We start from the raw sequence: 17,242 nt of genomic DNA on the forward strand, positions 1-17,242 counted from the left end.
GCGGCGCGATCTATTTATAGACCGCGGCTCTGCGCGTCTCAATGCTATTGCAGAGTAGCCTCAGACGTGTGTTTGTAGCTCGCAGTATTGTTTCCTTTGTCCCAGTGCTATTACCCGCTCCTGACCCTTTCCCCCTTCCTGATTCCGAGCATTTCTAGCCTTTCCCAGACTCCCGGATTCCTGGACTCCGCGCTTCCAGAAGGAAACGCAACCTGGAACCAGACGAGACTCGGGCAGCGCTGTTCAAGACCAGGAGCGTTCGCAAGAAGGCAGCGATTGAAGACACCGGCAAACACTGGACCCAGGTGAGAAGGGGGGGGGGGGGACTCCTTGACAGGTGCTCCCTGGATGGAGGTGTCAACCTCAAGGGGTCCCATTCTCGTCCATGGGGGCCCGCCTCCCTTCAGTGCCCCTGCAACTCAGCGTATGGCAGTCTTTTATGGTGCACTCTTCATGGCGGTGCCCTGGGCCGCCTCCTGCAACCGTGTGTCTTCTCTGTGGTGTCCCCGGGGTTGGCCCAACAGGACTTGGCTCATATGCGAGGGGGACCTCACCGGAGGGTGCCCCTTCCAGTTCCGGGGGAGCGGGTCCCCAGAGTGGCTCCCCAATCAGCGGGCAGTCCAGCTTTAGGTTTCGGTGATCCCTGCACACTGTGTCCCTTGGAATGTCCCCTCCTTATGATGTGCACCAGGGTCTCGTCAGGGTCAGCCCAGTGTTCCCTCTGTGCAGGGATCTCCACTCGACTAGTCCCATGTGACCCACCTCAGCCCCCCTGACCCCTCTTCCACTCCTAACCTGGTCCCACTGGGATTCTCCCATTGAAGGGGGATTCTGTGATCTTTGCAGCCGCAGGTGATGCAGGCCACTTGGTCTTGTGGGGGAGGCTGCTCCATGTGGTCCAAAGCCTGGTCTCTCCCTAGGGCTGGCCCTGACGTGTCGACGTGGGTAGAGGGCCCAGTGCGGCCGCTCTTCACTTGCTTTCTTCTCTCCCTCACCTCCACTGGGTCGGATCCACCAGCAGGAATCCCTACTCCTGGGGTGAGCAGCTGTGCTCCCTCGGCACTGGTCCCGGGGGGGGTTCTTAGCCAGATCTCCTAGGGGCCCAACGACCGTTGCCTCAGGCCGTCTCTCTCGGGGCAGGTCCACCGCCGCCAGGCCTTCACCCACGTTGCGCCCGCCTCAGCAGGTAGAAATCCGGGCTCCACTGCAAGGATCGCTCTGCTCAGCACCAGCTGTCACTGGGGTCTCAGCTTCCTGCAGGTGGAGTGCCTCTCCCCTCCAGCGAGATCTTCCATCTGCTCCGGATAGCTCTTTACCAGAAAGTTGGGGGCTCCAGTCAAGTCCCGAACTCTTTATCTCTGCCGGGGTGAAAGTTGCACCCCATGCCCAACTGGTGAGGACGGAGCACGAGTCTCACGCCTCTGCCATGGTCCGCAGCCCCTAGCGGTCTCCCTCCATCTTGTCTTGATATCACTTTCAATCATTCCTGCCTTTTTCTGACTTCCAGACCAGGCTGTTGTGCTCTGGACACATTCCCAGAAGACTCTTCTAAATGGGTTGAGATGCAGGCAACAGAGGGATGGGCATTCTCGTGATTGTACCTGCAGAGCAGGAGGTCATGTCAGCGGCCGATCCACAGTAGCACCCAGGGTAGCAGGCAACAGAGGGATGGGCCTTCTCAGGATTCTATGGCATGACAGGAGGCTTCATATTATGCATAACAATCTTTACTCTGAAACCACAGCAGCAAAGAAAAAACGTTTACAAACAAAAAAGTTTCAATAACAGAACTAAATAGAGTTCAATGTCAATGCAAGGGGAGCTCCCCAATCCATCATGGAGGACAAGTCCTGCCCTGTAGGGAACCAATGAGCGGGGACTCTCCTCTATATATGTCCTTTACTCTAAATCCAACTCCTCTTTCTTTGCTGCTGACACCACAGCTAAGTCACTCCTTTTAGTTGTGCTTTGCATGTTAGTCAGTGGTTGCCATATGAATTTGTGTTTCATATATAATATGCTGGGTGCTTTACTGTGTTCACCATGGGAATTGGGTTTCCTTATTTTGAGTTTATTATTGCAGTATTGTATGAACTGCCACTTACTTCGTGGCCTTTAACCAAAATATTGGGTCGTGAGTGCCCGCACTTTAATTGTGGTGTGGTTTCCTGAAGTGAGTATTTCGATTTTCAGAAACCTTTTTTAAATACCCAACGCCCTTCACGCGTGGGTTTGGGGCGCTGGGCAATGCTGGCCTCTGTGTTTATTTATTTTGCTTTTCTTTATAAAATGGAATGCGAGCTGTGTCGCACGGGTCTTTGAAGCCTTGGCTTCAGACCTCGCACGCACAGCCTTTTGTTTGTTTATTTCACATGCTGCCCTTTTAGAAGCTGTAGCTTCAGGTCTGTCACGCGTGGGTTGGTGCACCTAGAGCGCCAGGTTATGTTTCTTTTTGTTTAGCATTGTGTTGTCAGCTGTGCACGCGGGTCTTTAGAAGCCTTGGCTTCAGACCTCACGTGCACAGGCTGCTGTTTCTGCTTCCCTCCGTCGTGCGCGGCCCTTTCAGAAGCTTTTGCTGCAGGCCCGACGCGCGCCCGAAACCCTTCTGATTAACACGCTTGTCGGCTAACCGATGACCGCTCCTCCCTCCCCATTCACCTTGCGCGTGGGTATTGAAATCTTTGCTTTGCTCGCAGTGCAGGGGGGGGGGGTGCTAGTGTTGGGAGTTTTTTCCCTTCTGGAGCAGCGCTCTGATACCTCTAGGTTTGTAGCGCTGTATAAATTAGGAATTATGAATGACAAATTATTCAATTTATATGCAATAAGGTACTAGAGTGATGGGAATTTTTTCCCTTCTTATACGCTGCCCCAGGCACAGGGGTAGGGTTGAGCAGCGCTCTTATACCTGTGGGTTTGTAGCGCAATGTAACTGCTCAATTATGAATGCTCAATTGTTCAATTTATACACAATAAGGTACAAGAGTGAGGGGAGGTTGTTTCCCTTCTTATACGCTGTCCCAGGACCTGGGGTAGGGTTGAGCAGCGATCTTATACCTGTGGGTTTGTAGCGCAATGTAACTGCTCAATTATGAATGCTTAATTGTTCAATTTATACACAATAAGGTACAAGAGTGAGGGGAGGTTGTTTCCCTTCTTATACGCTGTTCCAGGCCCAGGGGTAGGGTTGAGCAGCGCTCTGATACCTGTGGGTTCATAGCGCTATATATGAATGTTGAATGCTAAATTGTTCCATTTATACCCAATGTAATACAAGGGTTTTTCCCTTTAAAGGAAACATTATGGGAAAAGTGCAAGTTTTCCACATGTCCCCACGCGCACCCTGGCAACAGATTTGCTTACTGATGCGCAGGTCAGGGGAGCGCCATTTACCATCTCCCTTACATTTTAGAAATGAAATACAAAAAATACAAAGTGTCTCTCACTGTTTGGGGGTATATTGTGTCAGACTTTCGGCACATACATTTTGAGTGCCGATGCCTGCTCGGCTTCAGGTTTCACCTGAGTTTGGATGCGAGGGTTGTTCCCTGGCGGGCTGTTGGTTTCCATACCCTGCTAGGGTAAACAGCTTGTGGTGCGCTTGCTCAGCATATTCCTTTGTTACAGCAATGGTTAAGCTGTGTGTGAAGCATTAACGCTTCCCTTTTGTTAAAAGAATTATTTTGTTTTATTTATTTTTCTCATTTTATCCTTCAAAGAAAAAGACAGGGGTTGGTGGAGGAGGTCGTTAAGTGACCTAGGGGGGCTTGGGCCTTCCTATCCAGCCTTCATTCAGACACAATCCTGTACTAGCATGATATTTCATGTCCCTTTATGGGGGGAAAAATGTCTGGTTAGTTTCCCCTCTCTCTTTTTTCCATTAGGTAGGTTCAGGACAACTCAGTCCGTTTACTTCCCTTAGGTTTTTCGCCTCCCCCGAAGGGGTCAGGTACGCAGGTTAGGGGGGGGGGGGGGGGGGAGTACCCACAGTTCTGGTCCGTTCCTCATAGCCTGTTTTCTTAGTATATATCTCCGCTACTGCATGGTCCTTGTTTCTGTGACAGATAATTTGGAGGACCCTATTTGCCTTCAGAGCTAACCCTCTCGACATTGATTGGACAGTCCTTGGTATCCTTCTTTGCCCTAGAGGAAATAAGGGGAAGGACCCTACGAAGGAAGAGTGGTAGCTGTGTATTTAAGACATGTATAACCCAGTTTGCTCAGCTGGCTAAAGAGGGATGCAACCTCTAGTTTCACTATTTGATGTGCAAGTACTGGGCTACTTGAATGAAATCTGTTTGCCTGCTCAGCAACGACGACGCCTCTGCTCTGACGGAGCGGCGTAATTACCCCTCTTGTGAGGAGGGATGGCTCAAGGTAAAACAATACAATCCAGGTTTGGATTATAATACTAGCACTTGAAAATGTGCGGATCATGAAGGCCTAGATTATAAGAGCGATTGCCTGCTCGGCATCGATGAAACACCTTCATGGCCACAGGATGACGTAAGCCCCTTCCCGTGCGACTTCATCTCAAATTATTATTGAACAGGTGGCTTTTATTAAGAGCTTTGCCCCTCAGGAAAAGGGAGCCAGCTCCTGTGGGTGTTTTTCCCTAAGTCTACCTATCCGGTAGAAGGCGCATCAAGAGTTGCGCACAGTTACTCCTCTGCTCGAGGGGCTTGAGCACTGTGTTTTTGTTCCTTTGGAGAGATTGTGCCGACAGGAGTCCTGCTAGTCATAGGATATCTCCTCTAATGCCTCAGGTGTTCACCAGATTCTTCTTAAATGTTCACCTCAAACCCCTGGGGGTTGCTGTAGGTTAACAAGGATCCAATGTTGTACATTTCCTCTGTCAGTGTTCCCTTGCCTACTTCCCCAGTGGTCACTAAGGCAAGTAACATTTTTGGAAGGGGCGGTGATACCAGCCTCCCTCAAGGTTTTTCAATTATGAATGAGATAACTCTGCTCCCACTAATTCGGAGTGGGCATATGGAGTACTTCCAATAATTAGCTTGCCAGTCTTAACATCTATTTGGGGCACCTTTAAAAGAGGAAGAGTTTTTATGCTCGTTGTTTCCTGTCCCTTGCCGGAGGGCATGGTCAGGTTAGGCCTCGAGGATGAGTGCTGGGAGTTCCAGTTTTTCCTTCTTATCAGGAGTTTCCTCTTCATTTCCACTGATGGGTTCACTCTTATCAATGTCCTTCCCTTTTGGTTTGCCTTCTGATTTGAGCAGACAAGGCATAGTGTGAAAAAAGGATTCGCCCGGGAGCACTGACTTTGGTTAAGTGACGAAACTGTGATTTGAGAGCAGTCTGCAGTTCAGAAACTTGAACACATCTCTTCCCAGATGTAAATCGGTAGAAATACTTTCTGCAAAAGGCCTTTTGAAACTTTGGTTTGAAAACACTATCTTTGGAAAGCATTGCAAAAATATGGCAATTGTGTTTTGCTAACGGAAACACACTACTCTTTTTGCAGAAGTTTCACGATTGTTTTTATTTTTTCATTTGTATATTTGGGCAATCTAGCGCCTAGATGCCTACGGGTTTAGTGTGCTTTACAATTTTAAAAAGAAATAAAAGATAAATATTGTCCAAATTAGCAATATGCTTTTATTTCAGAAGCTGCAAATAAGGATTATTTTGACTGTCAAAATAAATTAGCCAATAATAACTATGTTTATCCAGTGCTGCTCACTACAAAATGAGATGGGAGCCTCATTAATGTACCCCCTGAGCCCTGACTGGAGGGGGAGAGCAGGCCAAAACTGTATGCCGGTGTAGAATAGCAGGGGATCCTACAGCAGATTGTTACAAAGCCAACTGAGTTGGTTAGGAGACTGTTGCTGAGATGCTATGAAACACAATTTACTTGTTGTATAAGCGCCTAACAAAGGCAACAATATATAAATAAATGTATACATTTAGACTTTCCTGTAAATCACACGTCTTCTTTCCTATTCCTGCGGCAACATGTGCAGTAAAATGTGGTGTCTTGACATGGGGAGGAGTACGGCTCCCTCACTTCACTCAGTGTCTGAACTTTTGCCCCCATAGAAAAAACCAAAAGCTGGCACCCAAGAATGTACGCACAGTAAGTGAACACATCTGAAAGTGAAAGGAGAAAGATACAAATGTATTGCAATTGACCTTTCCCCTTAGAAGAAAGTGCAGGAGGCAAAAGAGTACTGACCTTTCCAAAAAGTAATCAACAACAGAAAAATAACCTCAGAGGAGATTTTGCAACAAATACGCTGGCAAAGTTTAAAAGGTGCACACCATTTAAACCCAGCAATATGTAGTGAAATATTCCCTGGAAAACAAAATCCCAATACGAGCAAGTGCTTTGATGATGATTTTATGTGCATGCACTGGATGCTTTGATGAACGTTTTATGTGTCTGCACTGGAAACATGACAACCTGGGTGGAATCCCGGTAGTCACATGCTTGAGCAAGCTTGCCGACCTCAAAAACACCCTAGCGGGCTGCGTCCACCCTCTGAAAAATGTTACTGTCCACCCACATGTATCCTTTACTTGTGCCCTGACATGCAGCACATGGCCACAATCAAAGGGAAAATATCTGCACCAGTCTCCAGGATTGCAACCTCTCTTGCCACGTCCTGGGCAAATATTCAGGACTCACTTTCCCTCTCAACATTTCCCCTCCTCAACCCCATGTCTGGCCTTCAACAATACTCTGCTTTATGAAGATGACTTGAAAAGTACACATACCATAGTAAGGTACCCACTCAAATATAGAAATCCTGACAGAAATATGTTAAGCATAAAGTGTACAATTGTGGCACTATTTCCTCATCTTGACTAGGAGACTACAAATACCAGAATGCAACTCAGCAAAAGGCAAACAAATGCCCTTTGTATTTTCACGACATATAACAACATGTAGTGTGTGAAAAGGTTACCTGTTTGTGTTTCAGTGTTTCGCAAATGCAGGGTTCATATCTGATGTGATGAAAAAATCAAATTCTATCAAAAATAAACGCTTTTTGGTGTATTAAATATGAACATCTGAAAATAATGTAGCTAATTTAAAACAGTTTTGTTTGATATATTGTAATTGACCTGGAGGAGAGCATAGATGTAGGCAGCTAACCTGTTCTGTATGTGTGCTTGCAGAATGAAAACGCCTATTTGAATTTCTTAAGACAGAAATGCTACAAACCTCTCCTCCAAAACAATGGTCTCTTAAATGGGCCATCACTTGTAAATCGCCCCCACTTTACATGCTCCGTTTGAAGAAAGAACGTGATAAGCAGTCATTAAGGGGCCTGCAGCACCTGATGGGCCGCTGGGAATGGGTGTTGGTCTCTAGAGAGCCACGGGAGGTTGGGAGGCGACACTGTGGCCTCACGCGAGCTTAGTACCTTAGCCGCACAGGCCCCCTTAACACATTATTCCTGGTAAAGTTGAGGCAGGTACTGGTGCCTGCGGGGCCCCTCTGACAGCAGGGCCCTGGGCCACAGCACAGACTGCCCATGCCTCAGGCCGGCTCTGTATTGGAGCCTTCCCCCTGTTGCGTTTCATCCTTCAGGCCTTCATGCGCTCCAGCCTGTGCTGGCAGGGGGCTGGAGCCGGTATAGGTGGGTACCACTTACTTGCTGCCCGCGACTGACTCCCCCTCCTCCGGAGTCACGCCACAGCATTTATTGTACGTACCGCTCTAATGCAGAGACTTGTACATAACACCCCCATCCCGCTGTATGGTTTCTCAACCAAAAGGCACCTTTGCTCTCTCACAGCCCCACCACATAGATCTGGGACGGGGTGAACTAAAGTCTCTTTAGGAACTAGAAAGAAACTATCCTGTGTTCTTGGAAGTGAGCACAATTGCAGAGTAAAAGGCAGGTCTTGCACCTGACTTTATAAACACGCTGCACATGCCCCCCCCACCCCCACCATTCCCTTTCACACTCAGAGATCCTAACACATCTGAAAACGGGGACCATATTTAATAATAGAGTTTTTTAATGAAAATATTTCCTTATACAAAATAGCATTCAAACATATTGAACATAATTATTTAGCAAACTATATTAAGACAAGACCACCAAGGCAGGCCAGTTAGTGGTCTGCAACTAAGGCATATTTACAGGGGGCGTAAGTAGCGCGTCTAGCGCTTTATGGGGATCAATGGCCACCTGTTTACAGCCACTGCACACCCTAAGTTCCCCCACTCACCTAAAGGGGGGTCACGCTCTAGAATGTGTAGAATGGGGGTACATGCACTCATTCAAGGTCTCCGACACACAGGGGAAAGCAGGCAATTGTGGTATGTATCCGCACATGTGGGTCAAAGTTTGCTTGGGGCACTTTGACAGTGCAGACACCTGGCCTGCAGGCGACCCACCCAGGCGGATATCTCTGGTAGATGGGGTCCTGGGCACTGAACTCTGCCAGGGAGTCATTGATGGCCAGATGCCAAAGGGGGAGCCTTCTACGGGGCAAAGCCTTGTGGAGCCATGCTTGAGGGTGAAGGCCGAGGTGTAATCACCCGTGTGGCCACACTTTATTCACAAATCCTATTCTTTTCAGATTTTTCAATGGACTTGAGAATTATTTTTATCTTCGCTAAGCAAAAAAAACACATTGATAACTTTTTAGCTAGCATGTGGTGCACTGACTCCTTTCACTGGAGCCTGGTGCCATCCATGCCTTGCACAGCTGTGCATTACGCGTGCATCGGTTCATTGCCTGGTGCCATCCATGCCATGCACAGCTGTGCATTACGCCTGCACCGATTCATTGCCCGGTGCCATCCATGCCGTGCACAGCTGTGCATTATGCCTGCACCGATTCATTGCCTGGTGCCATCCATGCCGTGCACAGCTGTGCATTACGCGTGCATCGGTTCATTGCCTGGTGCCATCCATGCCATGCACAGCTGTGCATTACGCCTGCATCGGTTCATTGCCTGGTGCCATCCATGCCGTGCACAGCTGTGCATTTCGCCTGCATCGATTCATTACCCGGTGCCATCCATGCTGTGCACAGCTGTGCATTATGCCTGCACCGATTCATTGTCTGGTGGGCCCTCAGAGAAGCCATTCAGCTGTTTCTGCACCAGGGCCCAGTAGATGCCTTTTCTTTCCAGCAGCTTCTGGTGTGTCCCCTGCTCTTTAATCTCACCCCCAGACAGCACCAGGATGTTATCGGCCTGCTCTGCCACGCTCATCCGGTGTGCGATCACCAGCACAGTCCTCTTCTTCTCCTTACTGTAGATGGCGCTCTGCACCTGGGTGTAGAAGAGTGACAGGTTAGAACACACGCACCAGTACTCTCACACCAGTGTCTGACTGACATTGCCCAGTCAGACATGCCAGGGCCTTCAGAAGACCTTCAGAGGCAACTACAACCACTGGCACAGGAATCACCATCACAAGCTTTGTGTGTAGAAAGGTGAGGGTGTCACTAGTACGCTTACACCAGTGTCTGACCAACTTTGCCCCATCAGACACGCAACTGGCCTTCGGAAGCCCTTCAGCCAAGCAGATCTCCTCCAGCAGAAATCTCTGGAAGTTACTGATCCTTATCAGATTTAGCGATCCACTCTGAGAATCTGATGAATAAGGAGCTTGAGGGGGCCCAGAGCATCCTAAGATTGTAAGGTCTCCACGGAGGAGACTCTCCCGCCTCCAATGGATGGTCGAGACATATGTTGTTCTGCACAACCATCCAAGCTCTGACTATGCTCCTGTGGGCACTAATCCCAGAATATGAGGTGTCCTGGGCCCTCCCCATTACCGCATCCCTACCATGAGCTTCTAGACAAGAGATCCTGCTCTAGACAGGATGGAACCCCCTCCTGATCCACCACCACCCCAGATTATGAGGTGTCCCGGGCCCTCCCCATGACCCCATCCCTACCATGAGCTTCTAGACAAGAGATCCCGCTCTAGAAAGGATGGATCGCCCCCCTGATCTTCCACCACCCCAGGATATGAGGTGTCCTGGGGACTCCCCATGACCCATCCCTACCATGAGCTTCTAGACAAGAGATCCCCTCCTGATCCTCCACCACCCCAGGATATGAGGTGTCCTGGGCCCTCCCCATGACCCCATCCCTACCATGAGCTTCTAGACAAGAGATCCCACTCTAGACCGGATGGATCCCCCTCCTGATCCTCCACCAACCCAGGGTATGAGGCGTCCTAGGCCCTCCCCATGACCCCATCTCTACCATGAGCTTCTAGACAAGAGATCCCACTCTAGACAGGATGGATCGCCCCCCTGATCTTCCACCACCCCAGGATATGAGACGTCCTGGGCCCTCCCCATGACCCCATCCAGAGGTCGAAGTGGGTGGGAGCGGTGCTCCTATACTTTTTATTTTTCAGTTTCACCGTTCCTATACTTTTATTTTAAAAAGAAACCGTTCCGGAACAGTTTCATTTTTAAAATAAAAGTGTAGGAAGAAATTGAAGCTTGCACTTCAGTGCACTGCACTGAACATTCCCTTAAATAATAGGTGTGTTTGTTTGGGGGTTTGGACTGTGTGTGGGAGGGGCGCAGCTATGGGGTTTGTGGGGAGTGGGGCAGGCCGGCAGGGAACATAGCTCCACTACTTCTTTTCGTACACTTCGACCACTGACCCCATCCCTACCATGAGCTTCTAGACAAGAGATCACACTCTAGACAGGATGGATCCCCCTCCTGATCCTCCACCACCCCAGGATATGAGGTGTCCTGGGCCCTACCATGAGCTTCTAGACAAGAGATCCCACTCTAGACAGGATGGATCCCCCTCCGGATCCTCCACCACCCCAGGATATGAGGTGTCCTGGGCCCTCCCCATGACCCCATCTCTACCATGAGCTTCTAGACAAGAGATCCCATTCTAGACAGGATGGATCCCCCTCCTGATCCTCCACCACCCCAGGATTTGAGGTGTCCTGGGCCCTCCCCATGACCCCATCCCTACCATGAACTTCTAGACAAGAGATCCCGCTCTAGAAAGGATGGATCGCCCCCCTGATCTTCCACCACCCCAGGATACGAGGTGTCCTTGGGACTCCCCATGACCCATCCCTACCATAAGCTTCTAGACAGGATGGATCCCCCTCCTGATCCTCGACCAGCCCAGGATATGAGGCGTCCTGAGCCCTCCCCATGACCCCATCCCTAGCATGAGATTCTAGACAAGAGATCCCATTCTAGACAGGATGGATCCCCCTCCTTATCCTCCACCACCCCAGGATATGAGGTGTTCTGGGCCCTCGCCATGACCCCATCCCTACCATGAGCTTCTAGACAAGAGATCCCATTCTAGACAGGATGGATCCCCCTCCTGATCCTCCACCACCCCAGGATATGAGGTGTCCTGGGCCCTCCCCATGACCCAAGCCCTACCATGAGCTTCTAGACAGGATGGACCTCCCTCCTGATCCTCCACCACCCCAGGATATGAGGTGTGCTGGGCCCTCCCCATGACCCAAGCCCTACCATGAGCTTCTAGACAGGATAGACCTCCCTCCTGATCCTCCACCACCCCAGGATATGAGGTGTGCTGGGCCCTCCCCATAACCCATCCCTATCATGAGCTTCTAGACAAGAGATCCCACTCTAGACAGGATGTATCCCCCTCCTGATCGTCCACCACCCCAGGATATGAGGTGTCCTGGGCCCTCCCCATGACCCCAGCCCTACCATGAGCTTCTAGACAAGAGATCCCGCTTTAGACAGGATGGATCCTCCTCCTGATCGTCCACCACCCCAGGATATGAGGTGTGCTGGGCCCTCCCCATGACCCAAGCCCTACCATGAGCTTCTAGACAGGATGGACCTCCCTCCTGATCCTCCACCACCCCAGGATATGAGGTGTGCTGGGCCCTCCCCATAACCCATCCCTACCATGAGCTTCTAGACAAGAGATCGCTCTAGACAGGGTGGATTCCCCTCCTGATCCTCCACCACCCCAGGATATGAGGTGTCCTGGGCCCTCCCCATGACCCCATCTCTAACATGAGCTTATAGACAAGAGATCCTGCTCTAGACAGGATGGATCCCCTTCCTGATCCTCCACAACCCCAGGATATGAGGTGTCCTGGGCCCTCCCCATGACCCCATCCCTACCATGAGCTTCTAGACAAGAGATCCTGCTCTAGACAGGATGGATCCCCCTCCTGATCCTCCACCACTCCAGGATATGAGGCATCCTGGGCCCTCCCCATGACCCCATCCCTACCATGAGCTTCTAGACAAGAGATCCCGCTCTAGACAGGATGGATCCCCCTCCTGATCCTCCACCACCCCAGGAAAGGAGGTGCCCTGGACCCTCCCCTTGACCCCATCCCTACCATGAGCTTCTAGACAAGAGATCCCCTCCTGATCCTCCACCACCCCAGGATATGAGGTGACCTGGGCCCTCCCCATGACCCCATTCCTAGCATGAGCTTCTAGACAGGATGGATCCCCTCCTGATCCTCCACCACCCCAGGATATGAGGTGTCCTGGGCCCTCCCCATGACCCCATTCCTAGCATAAGCTTCTAGACAGGATGGTTCCCCTCCTGATCCTCCACCACCCCAGGATATGAGGTGTCTTGGGCCCTCCCCATGACCCCATTCCTAGCATGAGCTTCTAGACAGGATGGATCCCCTCCTGATCCTCCACCACCCCAGGATATGAGGTGTCCTGGGCCCTCCCCATGACCCCATTCCTAGCATGAGCTTCTAGACAGGATGGATCCCCCTCCACCCCAGGATATGAGGTGTCCTGGGCCCTCCCCATAACCCATCCCTATCATTAGCTTCTAGACAAGAGATCCCGCTCTAGACAGGATGGATCCCCCTCCTGATTCTCCACCACCCCAAGATATGAGGTGTCCTGGGCACTAGCCATGACCCCATCCCTACCATGAGCTTCTAGACAAGAGATCCCGCTCTAGACAGGATGAAATCCCCCTCCTGATCCTCCACCACCCCAGGATATGAGGTGTCCTGAGCCCGCCCCATGACCCCATCCCTACCATGAGCTTCTAGACAAGAGATGCCGCTCTAGACAGGATGGATCCCCCTCCTGATCCTCCACCACCCCAGGGTATGAGGTGTCCTGGGCCTCCCATGACCCCATCCCTACAATGAGCTTCTAGACAGGATGTGAAGTGGGAGAATGGAAGACCAGGCTCCCGTCCTTCACCTCTCGTGCTTGGCCTAAAGGGTCACGACCCAGACACCCGCCACGAGAAGAGTTTGCCCATCTACCAGACGACCAAATACCCTGGTACAGGAACATACGGATGTGTCCATCTGCCTGCCCAGCAGCCCGCACTGGCCATGCCGACACCTGCGGCGCGGATCAACTAGACTAAAACCTACACGTCGTTAGAGATGCCATGACGACCTAGCCAACGGTTAGCACACCTGTACAAATATACACACTGGACACTCCCGCACCAATCCACACGAAGAATATACTCAGTGCTATGACGTAGGCGACAGACATACTCACGGACGTGCATCTTTATTATTTTCCACATAGGCTTTTAAAATGCAGAAACGCAAGACGCATCATGAACTCATCTAAAAGAGCTTGCTTACGCTTCTCCTAAACCCAGGTGCCACAATGAGAAATACAATGAAGACACGATACTGGTCATAAGACAATATGGTACTGTAACCTAAAGCGCCTGTGCACCAAATGGTTCCACTTATACACCAGGCCTAAGTAGGCCGCAAGCAAGAGCTTCCATGGACGTTAAAAGAACAAGAGTCAGGTTGCTGATCCTGCAGAATGAGCCCGGCGAAGCAAACAGCCAAGGTCGCAATGTTGCAAACCCACATTCCGAGAGCAAACCATCAAAGGCACGATGTTGCAACCTCGCACGCCGCACACCAACGTTAAAGTCACACCTGCAAATTAAACCAGGCACACAGTGCAAAAACAATATTAATTGTGCAGAATTCTGCCTCAAACACGGTCCCACCTCACGTGACCAAGCCAAACCTGACAGGACGCCAAGCCCAGGAGGAAGAAGGCGTCTGGATCCCTTGTTACAAGACATAGGCAGATACAATTAAAAGGCTCAATGGACATCTGCGACAGTGGGAGTAGTCGGTCTTCCAGCTATGAATAAGTCCTCACATTGTCTGCACGTACCCATAGTGAAACATTGTTGCAAATAACAGGTACACCGAGAGCTGGGAACAGCGATGGTCCCAGGCTGGGAAGCTCGCGGGCGCACCAATCAGAACATGGGGTTCCTATCACTGACGCCATTAACATTAACCAATCATCAGGGGTCTTCATGTAACAATTCTCATGTATCTAATTGTAGGGACAACCCAGATATATCACCTGACTAACCCTTGTCCACTGATATTGTTCTCTATACGTGTGCTATACTAACCCTACCACTCGAGCAACCAATTAAGAGTGGCGATAGGTTTTTTGCTAACTTTCCAAGGTGACGCAAGTAGCGCGTCATACTAAGGTAAAAAGGGCCTGCGAGCCCTACGATTGTGTGTGTGTCAGGACGGACGCGTACGCTCCTTGACCCATCCCTGCCGTTTTTGTCTAATAAACAGCAGAGTCACCTTGCTTCTTGCGTGTGTCTCATACTCTATCTCTTTTGGGATATACGGGAGGAGTTGGGGCCTCCCTGCCTGGAGGTCTGCGGACGGCCCGGCCGACCCCGGCAGAATTTCCCCCCCGACAGATGGATCCCCTCATGATCCTCCACCACCCCAGGATATGAAGTGTCCTAGGCCCTCCCCATGACCCCATCCCTACCATGAGCTTCTAGACAAGAGATCCCATTCTAAATAGGATGGATCCCCATCCTGATCCCCCACCACCCCAGGATATGAGGTGTCCTGGGCCCTCGCCATGACCCCATCCCTACCATGAGCTTCTAGACAGGATGGATCCCCCCCTGATCCTCCACCACCCCAGGATATGAAGTGTCCTAGGCCCTCCCCATGACCCCATCCCTACTATGAGCTTCTAGACAAGAGATCCCGCTTTAGACATGATGGACCCCCCCCCTCCTGATCCTCCACCACCCCAGGATATGAGGCGTCCTGGGCCCTCCCCATGAACCCATCCCTACCATGAGCTTCTAGACAAGAGACCCCACACTAGACAGGATGGATCCCCCTCCTGATCCTCCACCACCCCAGGATATGAGGTGTCCTGGGCCCTCCCCATGACCCCATCCCTAGCATGAGCTTCTAGACAAGATGGATCCCCCTCCTGATCCTCCACCACCCCAGGATATGAGGTGACCTGGGCCCTCCCCATGACCCCATCCCTAGCATGAGCTTCTAGACAAGAGATCCCGCTCTAGACAGGATGGATCTTCCTCCTGATCCTCCACCACCCCAGGGTATGAGGTGTCCTGGGCCCCCCCATGACCCCATCCCTACCATGAGCTTCTAGACAGGATGGATCCCCTCATGATCCTCCACCACCCCAGGATATGAGGTGTCCTGGGTGCTCCCCATGACCCCATCCCTACCATGAGCTTCTAGACAAGAGATCCCATTCTAGATAGGATGGATCCCCGTCCTGATCCTCCACCCCCCCCTCCCAGGATATGAGGCGCTGCTTGGACCCCATGACTCACCAGGTGCTCGCTCTCGGTGTCCAGCGAGCTGGTGGCATCGTCCAGGATGAGAATCTGGGGGTCCCTTATCAGGGCCCTGGCGAGGGCCACACGCTGCTTCTCTCCTCCAGACAGCTGCCCTCCCCTCTCGCCGGCATCTGGGGAAGGGAGACAGGAAGGAATCAGACATACAGAGAGGAGGGTAGCGCATGAGAGGGTTTCCAAGCGCTTCATGGGTCCCATGGGAAGATGGAAGTTTCTTCCACATTGGGAGATGTAGAGAGGCTTACAGCCGGACACAAGCCTCGCCTCCCACTCATGCCAAGAGCATACATGTAGATCGCTTCAGAGCACTTTAAAGGGAGTTAAACCATAGATAGAATGTCTTAAACCACTGCTTCCCAAAAAGGCCTACATGCTTCCCAATACTTATTATTGCACGGATGGCTGACCTTTGACCCCCTTCGTGTGTAAGAGAAATTAAAGACTGCAGGTGTGCACGGTAATGGAGTATACATGGGTGCCCCAGGGCGTTGCCTCACATCTCACACACACACACACGCACACAGACACAGGGGTGCGGAAAACATTTTTAGCACACACTCATGTCTCAATGCTTTCACCATTAGATGGACGGCGCATGGAGGCAGGGAAGCAGCAATTCCTCCCCACTTACCCCCACCTCCCGGGGATGCACTGTCGTCAAACAGGATGCATGCATAGTGCTGAGCAATCACCAGCACCGAGGCATAGTGCAGTGCAATCACCAGCACCGAGGCATAGTGCTGTGCAATCACCAGCACAGAGGCATAGTGCAGTGCAATCACCAGCACAGAGGCGTAGTGCAGTGCAATCACCAGCACAGAAGCATAGTGCAGTGCAATCACCTGCACCGAGGCATAGTGCAGTGCAATCACCAGCACCGAGGCATAGTGCAGTGCAATCACCAGCACCGAGGCATAGTGTAGTGCAATCACCAACACTAAGGTGCAATCACCAGAACCGAGTCATAGTGCAGTGCAATCACCAGCACCGAGGCATAGTGCAGTGCAATCACCAGCACCGAGGCATAGTGCAGTGCAATCACCAGCACAGAGGCATAGTGCACTGCAATCACCAGCACCGAGGCATAGTGCACTGCAATCACCAGCACCGAGGCTTAGTGCAGTGCAATCACCAGCACCGAGGCATAGTGTAGTGCAATCACCAACACTAAGGTGCAATCACCAGAACCGAGTCATAGTGCAGTGCAATCACCAGCACCGAGGCATAGTGCAGTGCAATCACCAGCACTGAGGCATTGTGCAGTGCAATCACCAGCACAGAGGCATAGCGCACTGCAATCACCAGCACCGAGGCATAGTGCACTGCAATCACCAGCACCGAGGCTTAGTGCAGTGCAATCACCAGCACCGAGGCTTAGTGCAGTGCAATCACCAGCACCGAGGCTTAGTGCAGTGCAATCACCAGCACAGACGGATAGTGCAGTGCATTACCAGCACTGAGGGATAGTGCAGTGCAATCACTAGTACCAAGGCACAGTGCAGTGCAATCACCAGCACCTAGACATAGTGCAGTGCAATCACAGCACCGAGGCACAGTGCAATGCAATCACCAGCACCAAGGCACAGTGCAGTGCAATCACCAGCCCCTAGACATAGTGCAGTGCAATCACCA

General features: G+C 51.3%; 1 protein-coding gene across 7 annotated transcripts in view; it reads right to left on the reverse strand.

The window, feature by feature from the left end:
• Positions 1 to 7,971: 7,971 nt before the first annotated feature.
• LOC138522049 (antigen peptide transporter 1-like) overlaps positions 7,972 to 17,242 on the reverse strand; it is a 142,202-nt gene continuing 132,931 nt past the window's right edge. For all 7 annotated transcript variants that reach the window (XM_069635274.1, XM_069635280.1, XM_069635278.1 and 4 more), the window contains exons 11-12: positions 15,587 to 15,723; positions 7,972 to 9,256 (exon numbers count right to left, since the gene is read on the reverse strand). In XM_069635274.1, the coding sequence (XP_069491375.1) occupies positions 9,023 to 9,256; positions 15,587 to 15,723 (371 nt within the window). In that variant the 3' untranslated portion in view covers positions 7,972 to 9,022. The remainder of the gene's footprint in view (positions 9,257 to 15,586; positions 15,724 to 17,242) is intronic.

Source organism: Ambystoma mexicanum, chromosome 13 (assembly GCF_040938575.1).
Source record: "Ambystoma mexicanum isolate Mex_15411 chromosome 13, UKY_AmexF1_1, whole genome shotgun sequence".
NCBI lineage: Eukaryota > Metazoa > Chordata > Amphibia > Caudata > Ambystomatidae > Ambystoma > Ambystoma mexicanum.